The sequence below is a fragment of the Protomyctophum bolini genome (genome assembly GCF_963924005.1).
Source record: "Protomyctophum bolini genome assembly, chromosome: 16".
NCBI lineage: Eukaryota > Metazoa > Chordata > Actinopteri > Myctophiformes > Myctophidae > Protomyctophum > Protomyctophum bolini.
The window spans coordinates 24,622,416-24,632,715 of record NC_137877.1 but is presented as its reverse complement, the minus strand read 5'-3'; the positions used below and the strand labels follow the sequence as shown (position 1 = coordinate 24,632,715).

General features: G+C 42.3%; 1 protein-coding gene across 1 annotated transcript in view; it reads left to right on the top strand.

Moving 5' to 3' along the window:
• Positions 1-2,999: 2,999 nt before the first annotated feature.
• The window catches only part of pde9aa (phosphodiesterase 9aa), a 31,406-nt gene continuing 24,105 nt past the window's right edge, over positions 3,000-10,300 (top strand). The window contains exon 1 of the mRNA XM_080786428.1: positions 3,000-3,076. Coding sequence (XP_080642554.1) covers positions 3,014-3,076 — 63 coding nt within the window. The 5' untranslated portion in view covers positions 3,000-3,013. The remainder of the gene's footprint in view (positions 3,077-10,300) is intronic.

The following is a 10,300-nucleotide window of genomic DNA, read 5'->3' as shown; positions in this document are numbered from 1 at the left end:
AGTGATGCTGAACTTTGGTAGAACCTTAGGTCATGTTATTTAAGTCCATATAATGTCATCTGTTGCTTCTATTCTCGAGGAATCTGAAATACCTTTTTTTGTTCCTTTCTCAATTCCCTCATTGCATTCCCTCAAAATCACTTTTAGGTTAGCAGATACTGTACATACATGTGAACAACGTGGAGTCTACCAATAGGAGTGTATTGTATGTCCTTAGCAGCCACATCTTCATCTCTGCGTTGCATGTGCTGCTTACTTAAGCGTAGTTCAGACCAAAGATTTGTTGGCGAGTAAATGGTTTAATCCCAATTTATAATGCACTGTATAATGTTGATCCATTAGCTCACAACACATCAGCTTGTAGATCAGCTATTTGTATGACGCGACAACGTCGTACAACAGAGCATACATTAAGGCATTAGAAAGTTGTGGAAGCTGAATTCTCTGCCAAAACTGTTTTAATCCTGATTTATGCTTGGTTGTATGACAAAGAAGATCTACAAGCTCACAATGTGTTGTGAGGTTGTCGATTGGCTATTTTACCCAAATACAGGCCGTGTGCCTTGCGATTTCAACCATGACATGGGCTCAAAAAGGGTGAAAACCACTGGTCTACACATCATAGTGGATGCTTCTTTGATCCTTTTTCAGTTTCTGTGATCCTTCACAGTAGTATAAGACTAGTAGTCTTATACCGTCCTAGTTTTCTGATCTACTACTGAACTACTATATGTTCCTCGTTCACAGAGCACAGAAGCAACAGATAAACATGAAGGTCAATATATATGGATTTATCATGCCCAGGAAGCTATACGAGTACGACCAATCCGAGGTTCTACAAAGGTCAACATCACTTTAAATAGCTGTAGTGTCTTAATCTCTTTAAAAGAGAACACTGCTCAATTAATATTATTCATACAATCATATTGTTATAGATAGTTGTAGCTAGTAGTCTCCTCTACCCAAAGATGGAAACCAGAGAACTCTTGACACAAACCAGCTTTTGGAAACCCGGTCTCCATGTCCATACACTCTATAATCCTGACTGTTTAACTTTGAGAATATACAAATGTAGCATGATGGAGCTGATTTGAACTCCAAGAATGTGCAGATATAACCCAATGGATCCTTACATGTCCGTTTGATTACATTTGTACACTCTTGTTACAAATGGATCAAACCATCTTTGGGAAACAGGTTGTACAGTACAGTACAGTACAGTACAGTACAGTACATGTCCATATTAACATTAGACCATAGGAATAGCATGGTTAAACTGAGTGGTGTTCACCTTTTTTCTTTTCTAAAAAGAAATTCATATTCATGGTCTGTAAAATGTATTTATTTACTCTATTCCGCCTAGGAAGTAAAAATCCACAGAATACCAAATTGCCTGATCAGATTTTGTATCATAACTCGCACCTTTTCATGGTGGTATAGCATTGAGGCAACTTCATAAGGTTGAAGTTCACATCGCGTCATGCAGAGAGCTTGTGCATCTGCTATTTCTGGCGTGCAACACGGCACACAGCCGAGTTTAACTCGGGTTGTACCGTTCTCCAAGTACGAGAACATATTTGGTGGAGGTGTAGATTTAAAATGTATATTTAATGTCCTGTGTCCGTGGTAGACGTTGTACTTGAAACTTTTGTGCCTTTTAATGTTTGTATATTTCCTGGACAAATGATTTGTAAAAAACAAACAAAAAAACAACAAAAATATAATAAACAAAAAAAAAATACTAAATACTTTCTGACTCCACTCCATGCACCAACGGTGTAATTTGGGTTCTGTAAGTTCCATCTGCCAAGTATTGTGGGTAAAGCAAAGCTTTCAAATGATCTTTTATTCATGGTGTCAAGTTTGTTTTCTTCAGGTACGTTTGAGCGTTGTGTTTTTGATGACTCCTTGTGCAGTGTACTGCCACAGGCAGTCTAATTAGAGACGCTGAGGGGCCTTCAGACTCAGCTGGAGATGGCAGGTGTCACTTTGAAATGGTATCCTCCTGACAGGCACTAACCCACTCAGTGACACAGGCAGAGGCTATAGGGAACACACACACTCACTGCCACTCCGTCTGTTTCATTGACACACTGACATAAACACACTCTCGGTCCCTGATTGTCTCCACCAGGCTGAAGTCAGTCACCCAGCAGTCACGCAAATCTTTAATGTAATTCCATTAACCCAAAGTATAGCCTTCTCATTGTGGATTAAGCCTATACTAAGAGGAACCCTGAGTCTAATTTGGATTTATTGCCATTAAAATTTTGCCCCAGTTAAGTATTTTGGTGACTAGCATCTCTGATTTGGTTGATAGCAATGCATGCCAATGGCCCAGGGATCAGACATATAAAGCACTTTAAGCTATACCCGCTTTTATCCTTGCATTCATTGTCATTGTGAGTTGATATTTTTTTATCAGTGGTTCAGTGGTTTTTATTAAGGGACACTGGCACTGTGGCACAGTAGAATCTTTTCAGATTGTTGTCTGTGGACAAAATTGACAAATGGGGGGTCCTTCACCGTCCTTGTCAGTAAAATGTGTGAGAACAACCTGGTTGCTACAAATCTCATCATCAGGGGTTCCTCGAGAGAAAGTTACGCACGATAATGTGCGTGCGCTCAATGCTTGGAGGAGGAAGGAAGGAAGGAGGAAGGGGGTGGGAGGGTCGAGGGAGCAGAGAGCTATCTGGAGTGGATAATAAGGTTTATGAGATGAAACACATAGATCTTGGGGAGAGAGAGAGAGCAGACAGCTCGCGAGGTAGAGGGGGGGAATCCGAGAGAGAGAGAGAGATTGAGAGATATGGTTGTCACACTGACTTCCATTTATTATTCGTCTTATTACTGAAGGAGGCTCCGGGTCGCGTAATTTGTTTCTGTGTGGTGCGTCGGGATAGGGGAGGACAGTGTCTGCACTGAGCGCGTAGTAGGCTGCTGCTACACACTGCAAACCGAGAGTTTGCTCAGTTTGGTGGCCAACTGACTGGTGTCAGCGGGGAGGAGAGACATGGGCACCGCTTCGTCGTCCTACCGAGTGATTTACCTGGATGTCGACGGCAAAATTCAGAAGGTAGGCTATAGACCTACAACGTGCCGTTGCAATTATAAGCTATGCATTTGCCCCAAATATTTGGCATCTTCATACATATCACCTTGAATGATATACACCTATATGCCTACGTTTTTTTGTCAGGTGAAACCTGACAAAAGAAATGTAATGTAATGTAGACGACAAGATCGCCACCTAGTTTAAGATATGAAGGGCTTTTTGGTAATTAATGACTTTGAACGACTCGCAACCCTTTCATTTAACGCATAATGTAGGTTAATAAAGAGGAGAACTAAGCTTTGGTCGTAGCCTACTAGCTTTTTCCGCACATATGAATCATTCACGGTTCAACTACAGTAAACAATGTTTTCAACAGCAATGCACCTAATTACGGTGCGTGGGTTTCTTTTTATTTCTAGAGAGGGAGGGCAGACTGATGGTGAATTTGTGACAGGCTATATCTAAAAGCAGTAAAGCACAATGTTTATTATTATAATTATTTAAAACCCCTTGTTCCCTCTGGGGTGGCTTGTACAGAGGAGGACCAGGTTGAAGAATAACCCAGGTGGTGGAGAATTAACATTGGCAGCGATGAAACCTTATGCAAATTATTTCTAATTATTTGGCAGTCGTGACCTTTACACGGACGGTATGTCACAATAACTACTTTCACTGGTAGGCCTATTGCAGATTGCAGATTTGACAGTAGGCTACTGTGTGGCAACCTAACTTTTTGCCTCAACGTTTCTGCAAACATTCCAAACTTTTCCATTTTGTAAAAGAGAGTTACACAAATATGCATTCAGTCGTTGATGATACATAAGCTATCTAATTGAAATTCTTGCTACTTTGCTATTTTCCTGCTTTTTCTAAAGGGAAATCCTCAAAATGTATGTCTCTGAAAGTGTACAAATGTAACCAAATGGTTCCATGTGTACATTTTCACATGAAATCTGCACTTATGGTGCAGTGTAGTGTAGTGAGCTAAGTCAATTGCATGCCTTTTTTCTAATTTTCTATGCCTGCATGTCTTATTATGAAGTGTGCTAGATTCTAGCACACTTCATAATAAGACATCAAAATAAAAAGCAAAGGTCAAATCACGACAAAACATATGAAACGGGAAGATATAATAGAACTTATTACGTGTGTAAAAGAAAAACATAAAATATGATAAGAATATTGATAAGCTGAATATACAGTAATAGGAATTAGATAACCATGCAGGAAGGATAACCAGCTTGTTTCATTTGACTCCTTTGAGAATGAAACCTTCATTGAACACTGATTATGTGTAACCACAGACCAATAAAGTATCATGAAACTGATAATCACAGAGATTAAACCTGGTCTGGTGAGTGTGGTGCAGACAGTCTCACAGCAGAGACACACAAAACGATCATGATTATTATACTGTAGGTCTACACAATAATTAATGATTAAGCTGTAGACTATTGCCCTTTGTGCATCTAATGATACTAACATCTCAACTCTTTCTAAACAAAACTGTATTATTGAAATGACAAACATTCTATGACTTTTCACTGTGAAAGCGACCCCCCCCCAAAAAATAATATATATATAATATATATGAATAATTAATTCTGCAACCTTGCTTGTTATGTCCCTCGCACTTCCAACCGTCACACTGTAATCCCCAGTGATTCAGCGTGCATAATTACACAGAGTGTCCGGTAATGAGTAATATAGTTGTACCCTGCTCTCCATGTCCATTACAGTCTTCAAACAGAGGCCTCGAATCCCTAGATCTCATTCAGAGCGTTTGTTTACACTAACACCCTGTGCAGTAGATGGCCACAGCCATAAACGGACCATATAACCAGGTTTATGTCTCCACGGTGCTTTGTATTTATTGCATTCCCATCTAGCACCTTTGCCTTTATGGAGTTCATCCACAGTCCATACTGCAAGAAGAAATAATGTCTGTCTCAACAGCACGTTTATACACTGTGCACTTATACGGTGTATACATTATGCAGTGTATCCAAATGCAAGAACATAGAAATACAACATCTAGATAAGCAGAACATAGAATCAAAAGTAGAACATAACAGAAATACAACATCTAGGTGGGCAAAGTCTGTGACCGTGACAGTACCTCCCCTCCAAGGACGGCTCCCGACGTCCCACAATGTCCAATGGGCAGAGGGACACGAGAGGAACATGGAGAGGGGACAAGAACTGCCAGTCTGTGCTGTAAGTGAGTTCAGGACCGGTTGACACCAGTGGCGAGGCAGGGAAAAGCGGCTGGAACCCCCTGGAGGGTTCTTCCACTGCCGAACAGGAACGCAGACGGGGCATAGACAGAGTCCAAACGGCAGGGAAAGGGGCTGGAACCCCCCGGAGCCTTCTTCCACTGCCAAAGGGAGATGGGGACCGTCCGAACTCCGAAGGACAGGGAAAGGGGCTGAAACCCCCCGGAGCATTCTTCCACTGCCAACGGGAATGTAGATGTAGAGACACTGGGGCCGAATAAAAGCTGGACAGTCAGCACTCCCACAACCAGGACTTCAGCAAAGTGCAATCAGAGCTATAGCACAACCAGGACTTCGAGGAGAGGTACCAGAAGATCCACGACCAGGACATCACAATCTACCAGCCGGTGCTCCAGTAGCATTCTCTCCAACAGTCAAACCAGCTGCCACATCACATGAATTGCACCTCCAACTATAGTCAACTATAGCCAGACCTTCATTGATGTCCAATTGTCCATTTAACTCAAGGCCTCACCAGGTGTAGACAGGCTGGGGTCAGGGTGCTGTCTGCTGGGTCCATTCTGGTCGAGTCATTCTGTCACGTTCTGGTGAGGTGAGGACCCAAAAGCAGGACAGCCAGCCAGGCAGGTGGTGATCAAACCCATGGTTGGGTGTTTTATTTTAATAAAGGTGAACAGAGACAGATAACTCGAACTGACACCAAACAATGACTCGACAAGGACTGACTGGGGAACAAGACTAATATACACATGATGAGGGCTGATTACACATGAGAAACACCTGGGGAAGACAACATAGAACCAAAACAACTAGAACAAGAACATAGAAATACAACATCTAGATAAGCAGAACATAGAATCAAAACAAGTAGAACATAACAGAAATACAACATCTAGATGGGCAAAGTCTGTGACAATGACAGTTTACTAAAGTTTTCAAATAATTGCAGTGGAGCAAAAAATGTAATATTTGCCGTTGAGTGAGATGTAGTGTAGTAGAACTATAAAGTATCGAAAAATGGAAATACTCAAAGTTGTACTTAAGTACAGTATACTTGAGTAAATGCACTTACCGTTAGTTACTTTCCATCACTAGAATAATCCCAATCCAAGCTGTATGATTGAAACCAACACAGGTTGTACATCCGTCACCTCAATTAGACTGTGATATAGTTTATAATTACAACAACGATGGTGAACATAACATAAGGTGGGCTGAAGTGGGCTAGAATGTCATTTTAAAATGGTACAGAAAAGAAAATACATGAATGAAATTAAATAATGAATGAAATGAAATGATAGCAGCTCATTTGTTATTTGGTAATTTCTGCAATCAATTTAAGACAGCATTGGTTTATAAAGACTGTTTTAGCTGTCTGTCTGACTGACACGCGTAAGCGTGTGCTTTTGCATATTCAATTGTAGGTATTACACACAAACAGGTCAAGTGACCGCTTCGTGATTTGAAACAATGTAATTACTGAGCCATGCAGCCACCTTTTTGTTTTCACCTGCCTTTGTCTTTATTTATTTATTTATCTAATTTATTAGATAATAGATTTGAATGTGGCATTTCCGGATCTTCCTCATTTGCATTCTAGTGTATTTGATTTGGTTATACAACATTTTCAATTGTATGTGGTTACAAAGAAAACCTCTCATGACACGCAAATGGGTATTGTGTAAGTAAGCGTGCGTCACGTCACATCACATCAGGTAACAAGCAGTCGGGGGTGGATCCATCGTGACAATATAGGTATTGGCATATTCAAATTAATTGCTTGAATTGGATAGTTTTTACGGAAAGATCGTGAAATTGATCTGATGCTTACGTCAGATGTCATTGAGCATCATTATGCACATGCATATATGTCACACCGGGCGGGATTCACATGTTGAGGATAGTCAAGGAGGATAGTCAAGGACATTTACCTCTCATTGTTAGTAGAGTGTCTCTCTCTGCTACCTCTCGCTCCGCTATCTGTTTTTCATGGGTGGCCACCTACATGCAAGCACAAGAGATATTATGCATCATCATCGCACATCACTGTATGAGTATGTGCGCTTAAATATAAAAATAAAGCCGCACTGGCTGCATGCATTGTGTTGTCTTTCGTGTTTTATATCGGTGTGTTACTTGCAGTGTTATGTAGTGGTTTTACTGAAACAGATTCTTACATGAACATTAGCATAATGCTGCCTAATCATCGACATGTGATGTTCACCCACCGGCAAATACTACTACACACAATGCCCACATGAAAACCCAACACACATGCACACGCAGTGGCACAAATGTATGCACACAAACAATCAAGATACACAATGGCAGATGTGCATGCAGTGCACGTGACCATTAGAGCCTGCACATGTTTTTCAAAGCCACACTCTCTCAGCCCTGACCTAGGTCTAGCACTCTCTCTAGTGCTTTTAGTGATACTGGCTAACATTTCATTTGAAGTAGGCTACATGTCGTTATGCAATACAATAGTGTAAATTAATTTCTAAGTAGCTTGTTTTCCCCATGTGACATTTGTCTTTGTAACAAAAATGATGATGCCTCACCATCATTCAAAGATGTGACGTTCCCTCCTTTTTCTCCCGGGACCCATTAGTGAGCTTATACATTTGCTATTTCCGGCGCGGGCGCATGTGTTAGTCTGACGTCCCGTTAGTCCGACATACTGTACGTGGCCGGTTAAGACTCACCCGTGGCTTCCACGTGCGGTTAAGTTTGGGGTAGCCTGTATGATTTCTGGTCTAGAAAACAGGCAGTGGATCCTATTGGTTTAACGATCTGAGCACCCACCCCTGCCCCTCTCCTCCCCTCCCCGGTAGAGAAGACTTCTGCACTCTTTGGTTATTAAGTGGGCTTCCTATGCCAGAATTTCCAATGGGTTTCCTGGCTTTATAAATAAAAGGCTGGGTACCGAGGCTAGGGTTTAAATAACCCAGGCTAGGTTTAGGGCAAATGTTTGCCTAATTTTGCAGAATATTTGCCTAAATATTACATGTCCAGAATTGGAACACTAGGATTCATGAGGTTAATGCTTTACAATGGGGGTTAATACACGTGGGTAGCAGAGGTAGAAGAGTTTCCTTCCCACCACCACTGAGACTAGAGTCCTTCGTTGTGCATCCGGCTTGACTGTGTGTTCCTACCATACGCAACTGGCCGCGTTTGCGGGAGGAAAAGCGGAGGGGAAGTCTGGGCAGTCTTTGTCACTGGCGCTACAGGTTGGTCTAAGGGCACCTGTCAACAGGGATGTTGAACTGTGACGGATAGGGTGTTCTTCTGCATGCACTGCGTCCTCCCAATGAAGCTCCTCACTGGCAGGTGAAAAGCAGGGGCAGGGCCATTCCATGTGCATGTGGTTTCAATAGACGGTATGCGCATGACATCATCATCATACCCGGACGTTATGCGGGAATGCCTACTACTGAGTGGCAAAAGACTACTTTCTGGTCTTGACAGCCCATACATCCAAACAGAAAAGTCCTATCTGATTGCATTAAGCAGCATTAAACAACATTAAACTCTACTTTGCCACTCGATTTGCCTTTCACGTTATGCATGCAAATGTGTTCATTTAACTCACTTAAGAGAGTGTACAACATGTAATCAAACAGGATTTCATTGTGTACTCTCACTCCGTAAATAGGCCCTTACACAGTAATGCTATGCATGCCATGTACATAAACGAATTATTATATAGCATAATTATTATTAAAGGATCCCCATGACACTTGAAAGAGCCTTCTGCATGGGGTCATCTCTCTCTCTCTCTCTCTCTCTCTCTCTCTCTCTCTCTCTCTCTCACACCATCCCGTCTGCTTCACTGTGGCAATAAGAAGGCTGTTTAAAGTGCTTCCTGACCTTTGTCCATCTCCCCCCCTCCGTCTACCCATCTTCTTTTCATCCCTCTTTTCTTTGCATGGTGGTAAGAACAGCTGAAACCCCCTCCGTTGGTGGCCCTGGTAGAGCTGTCTGTCTGTCTGTCTGTCTGTCTGTCTGTCTGTCTGTCTGTCTGTCTGTCTGTCTGTCTGTCTGTCTGTCTGTCTGTCTTATTACCAATTTCCAATACTTTACTTCTACTTCACTACATCTCAGAGGCAAATAATGTAAATGTAAATAATTGTAGATCTTATATTTTCAAAATATTTTGATACATTTGAAAACTTAAAATGGCACATTCTGCATAGTGAGTACTTTCTACTTGCATTTTGATGCCAATCCTTTTGTACTTTTACTCAAGTACGTTTTCAATTCTGGACTTTTATTTATAACAGAGCATTTCTACATTAAATGTTTTTTTTGTTAATGTAATCCTGGGCTCTACACTTCCTTTGCCAACCTGCTTCCTTCTATGCATGAAGAGTCCAAGCTGCTTCTTTTCACCTGACAGGGGAGAGTTTCCCCGGCCGGACGTAGCGCATGGAAGGAACACGTTATTCTGACCAGTTCCCTTCCCCTCCATTGCTGCATGTTTTTAGTGAGGGGGTAGGAGGGTGCCTACCCTAGGGGGCACGAGGAGAACATGCACACAGAAAGGCCCTTTTGCCAACCCCGCCTCCACTCGGAGGAGAGAACATGCCCACAGCGTCCCCAGCGGGAATGGAACCCAGGACCTTCTAGCTGTGTGGTGACAGCGCTACCGACTGTGCCACCTTGCCCCTCTACATTGTAGTACTGATACTTTTACTTGCGTAAAACATTTGAGTACTTTTTCCAGCACTGCATCTCTGTACCGCGCTGACCCCGTTTTCAATATAATGTTGTCTTGGCGTTATTCGTTGTTGTTCTGCCTACGTCGTTTGACTGTCTGTTTGCATGGACGCCATAATACGAGCTACACGGCCCTTATCTAGCTATCTGTCTTCACGAGCCGCAGCTGACATGGGAGGGGGCGGGGGGGACAACAACGCGAGGGAAGACGTGTGACCGATTTGTCACGTTTGAAGACGAGGCTTCGACCTTGTCGCCCGGCGTCAGGGAGAAGGGTGAAGGA